This window comes from Poromitra crassiceps (assembly GCF_964638095.1).
Source record: "Poromitra crassiceps genome assembly, chromosome: 16".
Taxonomy (NCBI): Eukaryota; Metazoa; Chordata; class Actinopteri; order Beryciformes; family Melamphaidae; genus Poromitra; species Poromitra crassiceps.
Genome location: NC_139645.1, coordinates 35,146,118 through 35,161,984, shown reverse-complemented (window position 1 = coordinate 35,161,984; position 15,867 = coordinate 35,146,118). Strand labels below are relative to the sequence as shown.

At 44.1% G+C, this 15,867-nt stretch overlaps 1 protein-coding gene across 1 annotated transcript in view; it reads right to left on the bottom strand.

The window, feature by feature from the left end:
- LOC310791606 (intermembrane lipid transfer protein VPS13C-like) overlaps window positions 1-15,867 on the bottom strand; it is a gene marked incomplete at both ends in the record, with an annotated part of 155,036 nt that overhangs the window by 114,458 nt on the left and 24,711 nt on the right. The window contains 2 exons of the mRNA XM_083653271.1: window positions 62-238; window positions 3,138-3,191. Coding sequence (XP_083509397.1) covers window positions 62-238; window positions 3,138-3,191 — 231 coding nt within the window. The remainder of the gene's footprint in view (window positions 1-61; window positions 239-3,137; window positions 3,192-15,867) is intronic.

Here is a 15,867-nt window from a genome sequence, read left to right as displayed (position 1 = left end):
ACTGAACCAGGCATACCTTGGCGGTTGGGGGAGGAGCCTGTATGGACAGAACCAGGCATACCTTGGCGGTTGGGGAGGAGCCTGTATGGACTGAACCATGCGTACCTTGGCGGTGGGCGTGGAGGGGGCGGAGCCTATCCGAGGCAGGGGGATGCTGTCCACCAGCTCGAGCACAACCTGGATCTTCTGGTCGGAGATCTTCACATGTAGCACAGGAAGCTCTCCTGACACCTTGAACCTGGAGCGGGAAGTCACATGACCACCAACAGCCAATCAACAGGCAGCTGTGTCTGACAGAAACCATTGCGCTGGTTCCCTTGTCAGGAAGTCATGGCATTTCTGTATGAGGATTTGGGTTAATTGCTTGAAATAAGGTTTATGAAAACTGAGACCTTTGTGTTCAGCAAGATAATCTTCACAAATGAGGACCACTTTTATTATTTAAAAAAAATCATCAAAATGGTAATAATAATTTTAAAAAAAAGTAACGCTTCAAAGTATCATAAACTTTTGTTAATCCCACAATGTAAACAGTCACACTGCAGTGAGGCAGCATGTCAGACACATGAGAAGAAGGCGAGATGGAAGAACATTTATTGTTCAGAAGATAATGTGACTTTGGAAAATGGACCGAATATTGATGACTATGGGGTCATAATCTGAGATTACCTTCACTCCTCCCATTGACTCCAATAGATTCAGGTCTCCTAAGTGGGCGTGGCTGTGGAAAACCATAGACACTGCATGAAATAGGCCACGCCCATCACGGGGGAAATCGCTCCGTTCACTCCCATTCACCAGCGTAATTTTCCTTGAATTAAAAGCTGTTGTGTGGTGGGCTGCGCAGACAACAAATGTAAAAAATCGCCAATTAAAGTTTTTTTGTAGTCCCGAGCAAAACAAGGAAGCCATTGAGCATTCCCGAGAAGAAAATGTGGATTTAGCTGTCAAGGAAGTAAGTTGGACTGTTCATCTTCCATATATATGATGTTTGTGTGCAACTACGTGACATAGGAGAACACCAGTGTGTCTGATGCCATCTGTCTGACGTTACACCAGCGTTATTTTCATTAATTTAAACATGCCTAAAAGCTCATCATGTGTGGGATCGTTTATCCAGCGTTGTTTGGGCAATGAAAAGGGCCACTGCTCCAGGCCAACTGAGTTCATTTTCTCGATGTACCTTTCCCTCTCCATTGGAGGAAGTGTACTGAAATAATCTTTTGACATCATCTAAAAAGAAAACTGTCCAAATCCCTGTAAAACCCCACAAAACTATTTCTATCTGACGAGAGTTCCTCCCTTCGCCCCGGTTAGCCGCGGTTTGTTTTGCTAACTGCAGTCATCAGTCAGTGCTTCCTTGTATTTTCCCCCGTCTTGGGCGTGGCTTCTGAATGATGACGTGTTTTGCAGTGTCTCTATACTGTTCGGGAACAAATGCAACGCTTGTATTTATATTTGGAGGCCTAGGTCACGTCCAGGTCACGTGTGTCTGTGTGTGCGTGCGTGCGTGCGTGCGTGCGTGCGTGCGTGTATGTGTAACCGGTCTCAGCTCTAACTTAGAATAGATACTGGGTGGTAATTTTTTTTTTCCAGATTTTTTTTTATCCCATTTTATCCCCCGTTAGTGCTCACTTGATTTCTCAATCCTGGTTGCTACTCCATCCTCTGCCGATCTGGGGAGAGCCGAGACTGGCTCCATGCTTCCTCCGAGACATGGGCAGTCAGCCAGCCGCTTCTTTTCACCTGCCAGATGAAGCTTCACCGGTAGGACATAGCACGTGGGAGGTTCACGCTATTCCAACCAGTTCCCCTCCCTCTGAACAGGCGCCCTTAACGACCAGAGGAGGAACCACATTAGCAACCAGGATATTGCATGTTTTTGTGAAGGGGGTTCCTATATGAAGGAAACCCCCGGGAGGCACGGGGAGAACATGCAAACTCCACACAGAAAGGCCCTTTTGCCGACCCCACCCGGGCAGTGGGCACTCGAGGACATGCGGACGGGCACGCATTCCTTCAGCGTTCACCTCATCCCAGGTGGGAATCGAACCCACGACCTTCGAGCTGTGAGGCGATAGTGCTTACCACTGCACCACCGAGACTTGTCTTTTTACCTCTAGAATCAACAACCACTTGGACCAGCGCATCAGAGACTAGGTTCGGTTCACAGGAGAAAGCGGCGTTATCAGTAATTATACAACAGTTAGTTCCGGCCGGGCAATTTGATTGGACAAGAGGGATCCTACCAGCATAGGCACCGATTTATGTCTGTGCCAGTGGGTGCCCAGCCGAGCCCAGCCGACCCAAACGCGATAAAGCTGCAGTGACGCAAACGCACACATTTCAGCACCATAGGAGATTTAACAGCGACCTACACACACACACACACACACACACACACACACACACACACACACACACACACACACACACACACACACACACACCACTTCAGTTCGACAGAATAGGAATAAGCGACCGAAGCACTCAACCACACACTCATTTCAGCACCATAGGACATGAACAGCGTCAGCGGCCCACACAGACACATTGAGAGATCAAAGGTTTTAACCAACATTAACATACACTACTACACCTCATATTATGAGGCTCATAATGCACGGAAAATAATAATTATGCCACCGGAATCATTTAGAAGATAAATCATAGATAGCTCAATTACACACCAAGCCCCATGTGGCTCAGAGACACCACACCAACACAAGCCAAACATAATACTGTACACATTGCACTGTCACAATTAATTGACCAACAATAATAGGCCCGCATAGCTATTAAATAGAAAAGGTTTTATTTTTTCACTCACCATTGATGTTATTTTTTCTTTATGAGGAAAGTGTTGCCCCTTGGAGTTGAGCGTCAGATGAATTGTTTTGTGAATCCTTCTAATGCTTTAGCCCAGCTGGAAAAGCCTTCTTGTACAAAAGCCTTCAAAGATTCTAGATGGGGTGATGTGGAGGGAAGCGGAGCCCCCATGTTTTTAGCTGCAGTGCACACCTCACAAAATACTTTGTCCTTTGTATAGGTTATCCATGGGAATTTGGTTTTCCAGCTAGCTTGATAAGTCCGCCCTTTCTTTTGTCCATGATCCCTTCTGCAGCCCGCCGGCTCACCAGTCACAGTCGCAGATGATGAAGTACTTGGCCTCGGCGCGGCCGCCGGTGGTACTAGTAGACGTAGTCCCAGTCGCACTGGAAACCACGCTGGTTGTTGTGGAACTGGAAGTCGTTGTGGTGGTGGTGGAAACCCCACTAGGTTTAATCCAAAATCTCCTCATTTTGTTTTTGGCTAGTTCTAGTTGTTGTCGATAACTGTCAGTCTGTCTGTCACTCTCTGTCAGATACCGCTCAAGTCCACAAGTGTGTTAATGTCACTACGTCAGCAGGGTCACGTAGAGTGCACTGACTCATGCAGCCAATCAGATTAACGGGCTATGTTTGGATCAACTCGTTTTGCAACCCGGGGCTGCCGGCGGGGCTCGGGCGGGTTGAGTTTGCTATCATGTAAAATGACTCGACCCCGCCCAGGCGGCCCAGCCCCCACAGCCCAGAGCCCAGAGCCGAGCATCCACGGGGAAATGATGAGGGGAGTGAGAGAGAGAGAGATATCTGCCTGTGGCACAGTAATAGGCATCTATCTCTCTCTCTCTCTCTCCCCTCATTTCCCGGTGGGTGCTCGGCTCTTTCCGTGGGTGCTCGCGCGACCCAGCACCCACGTTTTCGGGCGCCCTTGCCTACCAGTGCCAATATTTCATGATAATGCATGCACTGGCGCTTCACTGTGTGTAGATCACTCCACTTCACAGCTGCTCTAATCAACAAAACGCTTCACAGCTGTAGAGGAGACAGTAGTAAAGTAGACAGCCTTCAGTTAATTAGGCTGATTAGGCTACATTAGGTTTTTTCACTTTTTACAGTGTAATTCCTGTTTTGTCACTTTTTACAGTGTAACATTTGGGTTTTTTAACTAAATAACTTTTTATAGTGCAGTCGCACCTTTTATACTAAGAAACACTTGTATTTATTTAATAACTTATTTGGAACCTATTTTAGAGACAGTTTTTAAAGAGGTTTTACCTATTTTAGCTTTTAGGCTGGAGTTAGATCATTTTGGTATAAGTATATATTAGCAACAAACCAGTTTGACCTTAGTGCAAAAATACAAGAGGAACAAATAAAATGCCTCTTAACAAAAATAGTGCAATATCAATTGACAGGAAAATCACAAGTAACTTCACAAAAATAACCAGAGATGAATGAATAAGTTTCCCTTTTTTCCTTTCGTCTGTCCGATGAAAGAATACTCAGTCCATCAACTAAATCCTTGAGTGTTCTGGTATAGACCAGTCCTACCGGGATTTCCAGGTGAAAGCAAACGGGAAAGCAACAGTTCAGTTCGTTCAGGATCGTCCTTTAGGTTGGCTCGCCACGACTACTGCACTATGCAACCACTAACTGTAGCCCAGGGAACAGCAGGCGAAATCCACTCCAGAGAAGACGTACAACAACACAAGCACGGACAGGGAGACACAAGGGGAAACAAGAAGACCCGGCCTGGATAGGCCAAAACAAAATTACTCATTCATTCACTATTACCATAAACTAATTCAATTACTAGTGTTAATGTTATTCTTCTTTGTGCATATCAATCTTCAGTAATTCAACCATACACATGACCAATAATTATCATGGCTAAATAAACATAGAAACAATAATAGAATAATCAGAAATGTATTTCCTTGGATAAACATCACTTTGTGAATTAGTTGCTCGACCCTCCATCTACTTTCATTTTCACCGCGCTCGCAAAATAAACAGGCAGGGTGTCAAATTACAATAAGTGATTTGCACTCGCCATCCTAAAACAAACATAATGGGATTCATGAACCTAAATGTCATGACTTGCACATGAAAATCTGATTGCCTTGAACCCTCTAACGTCTGCACAGGTCGGATTCAACTAATTCACTCACAAAATAAAATGCACTCACCAGCAGATGTCTGGTATAACTTTGCTACTTGCGAAATAGCACAGCACACACACACCGGTTTTCCATCCACTTTGTAGAAACAGGTAACATGGGAATAGAGCAGACAGCAGTTTTAATATCTAACTTTACAAAACAACCGAATTTGCTTTCTGCTTCACTGCACGCGATAACGGGTACCGCAATATACAGCCACAAAAGGATTGTCTCGGCTTGTAGCTCAAAACCGAACGTAAGTAGACAAAAATATAACTTTTCCAGCAAAATCCAGAGTCTAGTATCAAGTAAAATCAAGTTTCTCCAGCGTCACGGAGCAATCAAGGTACGTTTGTCTTTGATCTCGTCTTAGCAGAAAAGGAAAAACAATTGCAGGTTGCTGGCTGGCATTTCTGCTATGCTAGGAATGTCCGGAATGCAACTCTGTAAGCAGCGTTCTGATTGGTTGGTGTCAGTAAACAACGTTCTGACTGGTTGGTGTAAAGTATTGCATGTCTGTCACATAAAATTACTTCCAGAGCTATTTTATTCCCAATGGCACCTGTTTCTTTACAAACACTTTGAAATAAACACATTCTGAGTATAAATGACGGAGACACTTCTATAGATATAGGTAATTTGTATGTATATCATAGTGCATTATTTCGTTTGATACTCCTATTTATTTCCTTTATAGAAAATATTAATTTAGCAATAATAATTCACTGCTAATTTTGATAGCATTGATTTTGATTTTTCATAGTTAAAGTCGAAAATGACTTTTCTTTTCTTTTAGTTCAAATACCTGGGTATGCGTGCACCTATTTAATAATGTATGCAAACAAAATCACAACAATCTAATTTCTTTAGTTTTTCACACTTTTTCACATCAAAAGTTAATTTTTCAAGATTTCATTGATAACAGTAATGTAGGCTACAGTTTGCGGACGTCGGTAACGCTTTAGAATACAGCCCGCAAATAAGCATGTAGTTATAGTATAACTACGGGGTACAAGGAGTGTAGTTATAGTATAACTACGGGGTGAGTGAATTTAAACTTTAACTAGAGGGCAACAAGGTCTGTACTTATAGTAGTACTGAGTTTTTGTTTTCCCCCGTTTTGGGCGTGGTGTCTGAATGATGACATGCTCTGCAGTGTCTCTATCCCTTCTCTTTTGCTCTGAGAGATGCTCCAGGTGCCTTCATGTTAATATTAGACAGAGCAGACACACTTATGACACGTCCTCATCTTCACTGTCTTTTCTATTAATATTTTCAAGACAGAGAGACAGGAGGAGGGGGAGAAATGACACTTTTGTTTCTGTCAACTGGAGAAGAATAGCCATCTCTAAAGAACAAGCTGTGTCTTTAGAACACAGGCTGGCTATTCTTAAAGCTTTTCAAGTCTTTTTCAACTCTCTTTGTCTCTTCCTTTGCTTTCTGAGTTGAGCCCCTCTGTTTGTATTGAGCTTGATGTTTGGAAATGTTCTCATACCACTGTGAACTTTATCAAGGTGCTCTTAGACATATTTCTAAGCTGACCATAGGCTGGTTGTGTTGTATGTTGAACTGAACACATGTAGGCTGGTTGTGTTGTATGTTGAACTGAACACATGTAGGCTGGTTGTGTTGTATGTTGAACTGGACACATGTAGGCTGGATGTGTTGTATGTTGACCTGAACACATGTGAGCTGGTTGTGTTGTATGTTGAACTGAACACATGTAGGCTGGTTGTGTTGTATGTTGACCTGAACACATGTAGGCTGGTTGTGTTGTATGTTGACCTGAACACATGTAGGCTGATTGTGTTGTATGTTGAACTGAACACATGTAGGCTGATTGTGTTGTATATTGAACTGAACACATGTAGGCTGGTTGTGTTGTATCTTGAACTGAACACATGTAGGCTGGTTATATGTTGAACTGAACACATGTAGGCTGGTTGTGTTGTATGTTGAACTGAACACATGTAGGTTTGGGCCAGTGCCCTTTTAAACATGAAGCAAAAATAGCAGGTTGGAGGAGGGACTGCACTTTCTGTCCTGTCCCAGTGCTGTGCATGCTGGGATTTTCCCCTGCATTAAATCCACAAAGGAGACGCACACACTCCAAACTAATGGTGCATTCCAGTTGTACTGGGAACTAGGAATTTCACAGTTGAATGACGTCACACCCAAGTTGACGCGTTCCAGTAAAACAGTCGCAAAGGCAGCCAGGGTTAGCTCTAGCCAGGTCAGTGCATCACGCAGTATTTTGCACAAACACGTTAGCAACATAGATACAATGTAGACAGTACCGTGTGTACAAGTGATGTAATGAGACAAATAAGACAGAAGTACTAATAAACTACTATTACTACAGCTTTCACTAGCCTACTGTTGAAGCACGGAGCTGCCATCTTGGATTTTGAGGTCGGTGCTGGTGAGGTTCCCCCGAGTTCAGAGCAGGAAAACCCAGTTCAGGTAACTCACGGGGGCGTTCCCGTGAAGTGAGCTGGTAAATTCCTAGTTCCCAGAACAACTGGAAGGCGGCATAAGATGGCTACAAACACGTGGTTCCTGTGCCGGGTCCAGGTGCCCGTTAGCTCAGTTCAGATGTGTAAATACTGTGTAAACAACAAACTGTTGAAAATGCGTCAGGGACTCATGGAAAGTCACATTCCTCAGATGTGTTGGGATACATTTACATACTGTACCAATTATGATGATGTTATTGGTGTCATTCTGTTTTGTAAAAGAGTGTGAACATGTAAATGGATAACAATGTAATAGCATATTAAATGAACTGAGAATCAACAAGACTTGTCTTTGTATGTACACCAAACGATTGAGATGACGGGAGCGCGCCACAACTCCAGCAAAACGCTCATGGTCTCATTCCGACATTGGACATTTGTCTACGACAGCTAGTGAACTCCTAGCCTGGTAAACCATCCGCTCACGTCAACTCACTTTTCTTTTTTCTTTTTCTTTCTGCGGGACCGGGGCTGCAGGTGTTTTCAGAAATTCCATAGTGCACCAATCAGGGAGCCGTCTCGTAGTTGACATCGTAACCGGCCAATCATCGGCAAAGCAGTAATGGCTGCTCCCAGGGCTTTGCGGCTCGAGCAGTAACATCAACGTTCGTCAAGTTTAAACAGCGACAAGTGCAGTTATGGTAGAAATAGACTCAATAACAACAATGACACAACAACAGGACACAGGAGTATGCAACAGCGGAGTTTCTACGTTTTTACTGATCTTCCAAGTGGATTTTGGATTTTGATTTAACTGATTGGCTTAAGGACTGGATTTGGCGACACTGATTGGCTGAAGGAGTTGTCTGTCAAGGCAAGTACTCACACCCACTGAAATAACTCCAAATTCCAATCATGGAAGTTTGAAACCCTCATTAGTGTTTTGCTTGCACCTGTGTTTATCCTGCCTTTTTGACACAAAATGGCCCCCATGAGAAGGGTCTCTTGTTGAATCACGCATGCGTTTGTGTTGAGCAGCAGCAGGCAGCTGAATGAAGCCTTTGAGTGACACAGGTGAATGTAATCACCTGTTCAGGTAGGATTCTGATTGAATGATGATGTGTGGCTGTGATGGAAGTCACACAGATGTTAATGTCTTGGGAAGTTAAATTGCTCCAACTACACTGTTACACCCGGGACACATCCTGCATGAGCAGCATGTGTTTGGTGGAACCTGTTGGTTTTCATTTCGGCGGCCATGTTAGCAGGTTAGAGCAGCCACACACAGCCTTATATATGTATATACAGCCTGTATGTACACATGCATGTACAGCCTTATATGTGTGTATATATACACACAGTATATATATATATACACAGTATATAAATATATAGGGATGTCCCGATATCACTTTTTTGCTGACCGAGTATGAGTACTGGCATCTGGGTACTTGCCGATACCGAATACCGATACGGAGTATTAATTGGGTTGACAACGTTGTTTTCTTTATCCCTTATGGTTAATTAAAAGATAACTTTTAAAGATTATGGGTTTTAGTCATTTTCTTTAGTATTGTAACGTGTTTGGGTAATCCAGGTATTACCTGTATGTGATGTGCAACCTAAGTGTCTGGATCGCAGCTAGGAACTGATGTGTGTGGGTGTGTTCCTAGGGGGAAGGGGATGTATGTGACCAGCGGCCGGGGCGGAGGCCAGTCAGGCCAGGGTGGGCGAGCTGACCGGGTGGTTTAGAGCTAGCAGCGAAGCTAGCTGCTAGGAGCGTGTATTGTGAAGACAAGAATAAAAAGCCTGTACCAACTTCAAGTCTCCAGTTCCTTGGACGAATACCCACTTCGTTACATTGGTGTCAGACAGTAAAGCGGTAACGCCTCTGATTCGGCCGAGAGGGGAGAGGGTGAGAAGGAACGGCAAAAGAGACGGGTGGTGCGGCTTTTTGGCTCTAGAAACTAGCGCTAGTAAGTTAGCTACCAGGGGTGCTAACTGCTAACTGCTAGCTGCAACCACGTGCGATGGTGCGCGGAGAATCAAGTATCTCCGGAGAATGGCCATCGGTGAACGGGAGGAAAGGAGAGCTGACGGCGGGGATCAGCTCGATGCTGGCGGGCATGGAGGCCCGTGTGTTGAGAGAGGTCGGACGGCTGGTGCAAGAGACTCCTGCCTGGGCAGTGGAGGTGATGCGGGCGCTGCGAGAAGTCATGCAGCGGGTGGACTTGATGAGCGCGGAGGTAATGCAGCGGGGAGAGCGGCCGGAAGAGCCACGAAAGAGACTGTGTTGGACCTGCAGAGAGCCGGGCCACGTGGCGAGGTGGTGCCGATGCGGTTCCGGGAGACGGACCGGGTATGCGGGACAACGACATGGACAGCAGGGAGCCTGCTGGACATGTAGCGAGATTGGACATTTAGCCAGAGAATGTCAAGAAGCTGTCGGAGATTGGAGAACAGCGAGAGAGGAGAGACGTGCAGGCGGTGAACAGGTGAGGCTTTGTTGGGCTTGCCAGTCGCCTGAACATTTAGCTAGAGACTGCACTAAGAGTGCGAACGCTGGAAGAGACACACAGCCAGGGGAGCAGCCTGAGCTACAAGCAGCGGAGCAACGGGGCAGTACAGAGCCGATTGTGCTGGGCAGGAGAGTGACTGTTGAGCCGGCCCAGGCTAGCTGCTCTGGAGCGGGGATCGTTTTGAACAGCCAGAGGGAAGTGAGCGACATCACCTGCAATGCTGTTACAGTCGGGGGAGCGGCGCTCGTATCCCCGGGGGAGCGAGAGGGGTCAACGCTGGAGGAGCCGGCCCAACCATGCCGCTACACAACCCCCACGGCTGCACTGCAGAAAGTCGAGGTGGAGATCGACGCCGATGGTGTCCGCCCTGCTGTCCTCAACACGCCGCCCCCTGGGGGAGCGGGACGGGAGGACGAGCGAGTGCGAGGCCGGGAGGACGACGCCAGGGTCAGCTGGAGAGTCGACGGGCGCGAGTGGAGACCGGAGGACGAGGATGTCGATCCGGTGCTCGTTCGTGCATTTGCTACTGGAACAAGCAAAAAGGGGGGGCCGAAAAGAGTGCTTCAGGGGAATTGGTGAAGCTGGGAAAAGGGGGGATGGAAATGGGGTTTAAAAGAAAAGCTAAGGAAAATGTGGGGGGCTTGTGTTTGAATTGAAATGTGTGAAAAAGAAGGAAATAATGAAAAACTAGACATTATGGAGTGCCTAATGGGAAACTAGACATTATGGGGGTACCTAATGGAAAACTAGACATTACGGAGTACCTAATGAAAAACTGGACATTATGACGGGGGTGCTGAAAAGAAAAGACTGGTTGTTGGGGAATTATAATTTGATGTGGTGATGGGAAAAATGTTGTGTTGGTGTGTTTTGGTACAGGGGGATATGTGTGGGTTGTGGGTGTCGACGTGGGCGTCGAGCTAATGTTGGGTGAGGAGTATGTAACGTGTTTGGGTAATCCAGGTATTACCTGTATGTGATGTGCAACCTAAGTGTCTGGATCGCAGCTAGGAACTGATGTGTGTGGGTGTGTTCCTAGGGGGAAGGGGATGTATGTGACCAGCGGCCGGGGCGGAGGCCAGTCAGGCCAGGGTGGGCGAGCTGACCGGGTGGTTTAGAGCTAGCAGCGAAGCTAGCTGCTAGGAGCGTGTATTGTGAAGACAAGAATAAAAAGCCTGTACCAACTTCAAGTCTCCAGTTCCTTGGACGAATACCCACTTCGTTACAGTATATATCTGCAGAAGTACCTAGTTTTCACAAGACCACACACATTTCGCATAATGGCTATACTTGATTGTCTCTTCTCTTGATGCCTTATAATCAAAAGTTTCTGATTAAATAAGAAAATAAGGTTTCCCATTAAATAAAGTATGCTATGAATCAACCATTTGAACCACATATCTGTGCATTTCCTTTGTATTTGTTCTGCTGGTCTATTTTCATTCAAACATTAAACTAGAGGTAGAGGTTCCTCATGTTCATTATGTTCATAGTTAGATTACTACTTTAATGTTTATTGTAAAAACGAACTTTATCGTGCTTTTATTTTGAAGGAAAAACAAATAAACCGGAAGTGAAATTGTAAAAATTGTCGCTAATTTCACAGACATTAACGTTTAGGCCTTACGTTCCACTTTTAAAACGTTAAACTTTAAGGCAGTATGGATTACGGGACACGTAGCACGTATTACAGCGATCTGGTAAGCCTTTGCTTGTTCCACAGCACTGTGTTGTGTGCTAGAAGAGCAACTAATGTTAACCTGTAAAATTGAACAGAAAGTGTTCGATCTTGTTGCAGGGTACGCGGCTAACTGCTAGTAGTCTGACCTCAGACAGTGAATGGGCGAGTGATGCGGTGCAGGCATCAGCTGATTACTGACCTGATAGCTTTTTTTATTTCTCCTCACAAAGCGCTCCAGGCAGAGATGCTAACAAACACACTGTCATAGTGAACACTACAGCCAAGCTTCTCTGCTGTGTGAGCCATAGGTGTAAAGTGGTATCGGGCGCGTGGCTGTGTCAGTATATCGGGTGAGTACAGCAAAATAGGCCAGTATCGGGACAACCCTAAAATCATTATGATAATTATGATTATATGATTATTAATATTTGTTTTACAAAATTCATGGCAGTAGAGCATTAGTAGTAGAGCATCAATCCCCCTTTTCAAACGTGTGAAAATTAAATGCTGTCAGTTATTATAGGCATAGTTTGCATTGTTGGCTACCAGGCAGCTACAGTTAGCATATGAATGTTAGCCATCCCTCAATCGTGTTGCTTAGCTACAGTACATGTCATGTAGCTGTTATGGCAGTGAGCTGTTTTTACCACCACCATCACAGGTCATACTGTAGTTAGCAAAAATTCCATTTGATGTCTCCAGTTCAAGATGCAGTCCTCTAAAATAATGAGCATTGTGGATATAGTCTTTTTATGTGAATAACATTTTGGGTGAAGCGAGATTTAGCTAAAAGTAGCAGCGGCGAAGCTAGTGTAGACGTGAGTGACTAAGCTAATAAACATAACAGCACAAAACAGTGGTGATCCACTTCCAGAGAAAATGAAAATGAATATTAATGAAAAGCTACAAAGGGTGCGTTCGTAAATAGTCAGTAGTATCCTAAAGAGTTCATAGCGCAAAAAGCCACAAACGGGACTGACTCGCTTCAAACTGACTTTAACACCTTTAACTTTAACAATGGCAGTTTACTGAGCGGGTGAGTTTAGCAACAACAATCCTGTTGGGTTAGGGTTATTTTGTATTAGAGCATCAGATTTGATTGACAAGCCAACTAGATTATGTCGCCGTGTGTTTTCTGGGGCGCATGGGGGCCTGGCAGACGTTAAAGCAGCCTCATCAGTCAGGAGAGCAACGTTCACCTAATGTCAGTCAAGACACAGAAGCAGCAGCAGCAGCAGTGTAGCTACCACACAAGCATCTCCTGAGGCTGATACAGTGTAGCTACCACACAAGCATCTCCTGAGGCTGATACAGTGTAGCTACCACACAAGCATCTCCTGAGGCTGATACAGTCTATAGCTACCACACAAGCATCTCCTGAGGCTGATACAGTGTAGCTACCACACAAACATCTCCTGAGGCTGATACAGTGTAGCTACCACACAAGCATCTCCTGAGGCTGATACAGTGTAGCTACCACACAAGCATCTCCTGAGGCTGATACAGTATAGCTACCACACAAACATCTCCTGAGGCTGATACAGTGTAGCTACCACACAAGCATCTCCTGAGGCTGATACAGTGTAGCTACCACACAAACATCTCCTGAGGCTGATACAGTGTAGCTACCACACAAGCATCTCCTGAGGCTGATACAGTGTAGCTACCACACAAACATCTCCTGAGGCTGATACAGTGTAGCTACCACACAAACATCTCCTGAGGCTGATACAGTGTAGCTACCACACAAGCATCTCCTGAGGCTGATACAGTGTAGCTACCACACAAACATCTCCTGAGGCTGATACAGTGTAGCTACCACACAAGCATCTCCTGAGGCTGATACAGTGTAGCTACCACACAAACATCTCCTGAGGCTGATACAGTGTAGCTACCACACAAGCATCTCCTGAGGCTGATACAGTGTAGCTACCACACAAACATCTCCTGAGGCTGATACAGTGTAGCTACCACACAAGCATCTCCTGAGGCTGATACAGTGTAGCTACCACACAAGCATCTCCTGAGGCTGATACAGTGTAGCTACCACACAAACATCTCCTGAGGCTGATACAGTGTAGCTACTACACAAGCATCTCCTGAGGCTGATACAGTGTAGCTACCACACAAACATCTCCTGAGGCTGATACAGTGTAGCTACCACACAAGCATCTCCTGAGGCTGATACAGTGTAGCTACCACACAAACATCTCCTGAGGCTGATACAGTGTAGCTACCACACAAACATCTCCTGAGGCTGATACTCTAATGACAGCTAAAAACTAGTTCTTCCACCTGGTTAATTTGTTCCCCACTCACTGGTTCACTTGAAGAATAAAGCAGGCAGAGTCCAGTTTAGAACGTTCAAAGATTCTATTGTGAATGTTGAGTCAAGGCAGGGAGTTTCAGCACACATTGATGGATCTGAAGACTTATCATGGTTGCTGGAAAACAATATATATAAACAATGAAAGCAAAGGACATTTAACTAGTATTGTAGCCTTGATGACACAAGTGTTTTTATTTTATTTATTTATTTGCTTATATAAAGAAACAGACAAATTGAATACAGCAAAAACAATGTGCGGGTAGAGACAGGAAACACAAGATGGGTTTATACTAGAGCCCGACCAATACTGGATTTTGGAGGCCGATGCCGATACCGATATTAGGAAGTTAAAAAATTCCGATATCGATATATTGGCCGGTATTCTTATATTATATAATACACCATTATATTACACAATTCTTTTGCAATGATCCTTCAAATATCACTTGACAAAGATATGACTTGACATGACTTGAGATAATGTAATGTAGGGAGGATATTTTACAGCTTATCAATAAACTTTATTGTCCAAAATGACATCAATGCAATGAAACAGTAAACTGAACTGGGAATATAATAATTATAAATAACTAGAAATACAAAAACACAAATAGAACAAATATAAAATATAACTTGAGTTAAGAAAAAAGATCAAATATAGACAAAAAAAATACAAAATAAAAAAATATCGGCATATCGGCCAAAATATCGGCCGATACCGATATATCGGTTATCAGCCAATATCGGTGGCAACAGTACAAGAGAAAAAATAACAAAAAAGGAAGTCATAATGAATAGAGCAGTGGTTCTCAAATGGGGGTCCGCGGACCCCCAGGGGTCCGTGGCACTTTGCCAGGGGGTCCGCGAAAAATTTTCAGGTCTCCAGTTCAAGATGGCACCAAACTACTTTCTACATGGTGCTAGTCTATCAAAATATCTTGGCTGTCATTGATTGTGTTGCATAGTGGTTTTCTGTACTGTTGACAAATTGTGATATTGTAAGTCGCTTTGGACAAAACAAAAGCGTCTGCTAAATGACGTAATGTAATGTAATGTAATGTAAAAAAATTGCAAAATCTTCATAGTTCAACGAAAATAGTTTATGCTTTCAATCTAAAATGGTTCATGGATTACATTCTAATAACAAACCTATCAAATTAAAAGTCAAGCATGTTACCGTGGAAACAATTAAGCTTAGCCCAAAATCACAAATCAGATTTAGGGGGTCCCCGGTATATTTTCTATCTTGTAAGAGGTCCTTGGCTGAAAAACATTTGAGAACCTCTGGAATAGAGTACAGCAGGGTTGACGTATTCTTCTAGGCTTACCCAGAAATGACCAGCATGCTGGTTCGTAGGGGGAAAGGCAATGGGATTTTTTTATGGGGATTTTGGTTATTACACTTCAAATCCATAAAAGTGGTTTTCGTTTGTGAAGATTATCTTTACTGAACACAAACTTTGGTGTGTCATAAACTTTTGTTAACCACAGACCTCATTTCATGTGTTTAACCAAAATCCCCATACAAAAACCCATTGCCTTTTACACGTACGAACCGGAAGTGTGACCTCTGGACTCATTACTGCGTTAACTCCATAAGTCTGATAACGAGGTGTTTAAAATATGTAAATTGGTAATAATTACCGCTATTAACATTTGCGCATATTTAAACACAAGAATACACATCTGAAATAAGAGTCAATATTTCACCACACTTTGTGACACAACACCATGAGGCAGTGCACTCCTCTTATAGTGATCAGCTTGGGACGGGTCAAATTGATCACTATAAACAGATGATCATTATAACGGATTTCTTCTTTTTCTTTATTTCTCATGCAGATCACCATCTAATTGGCATTTGTATATGAATTACATGAATACAGTACATATAA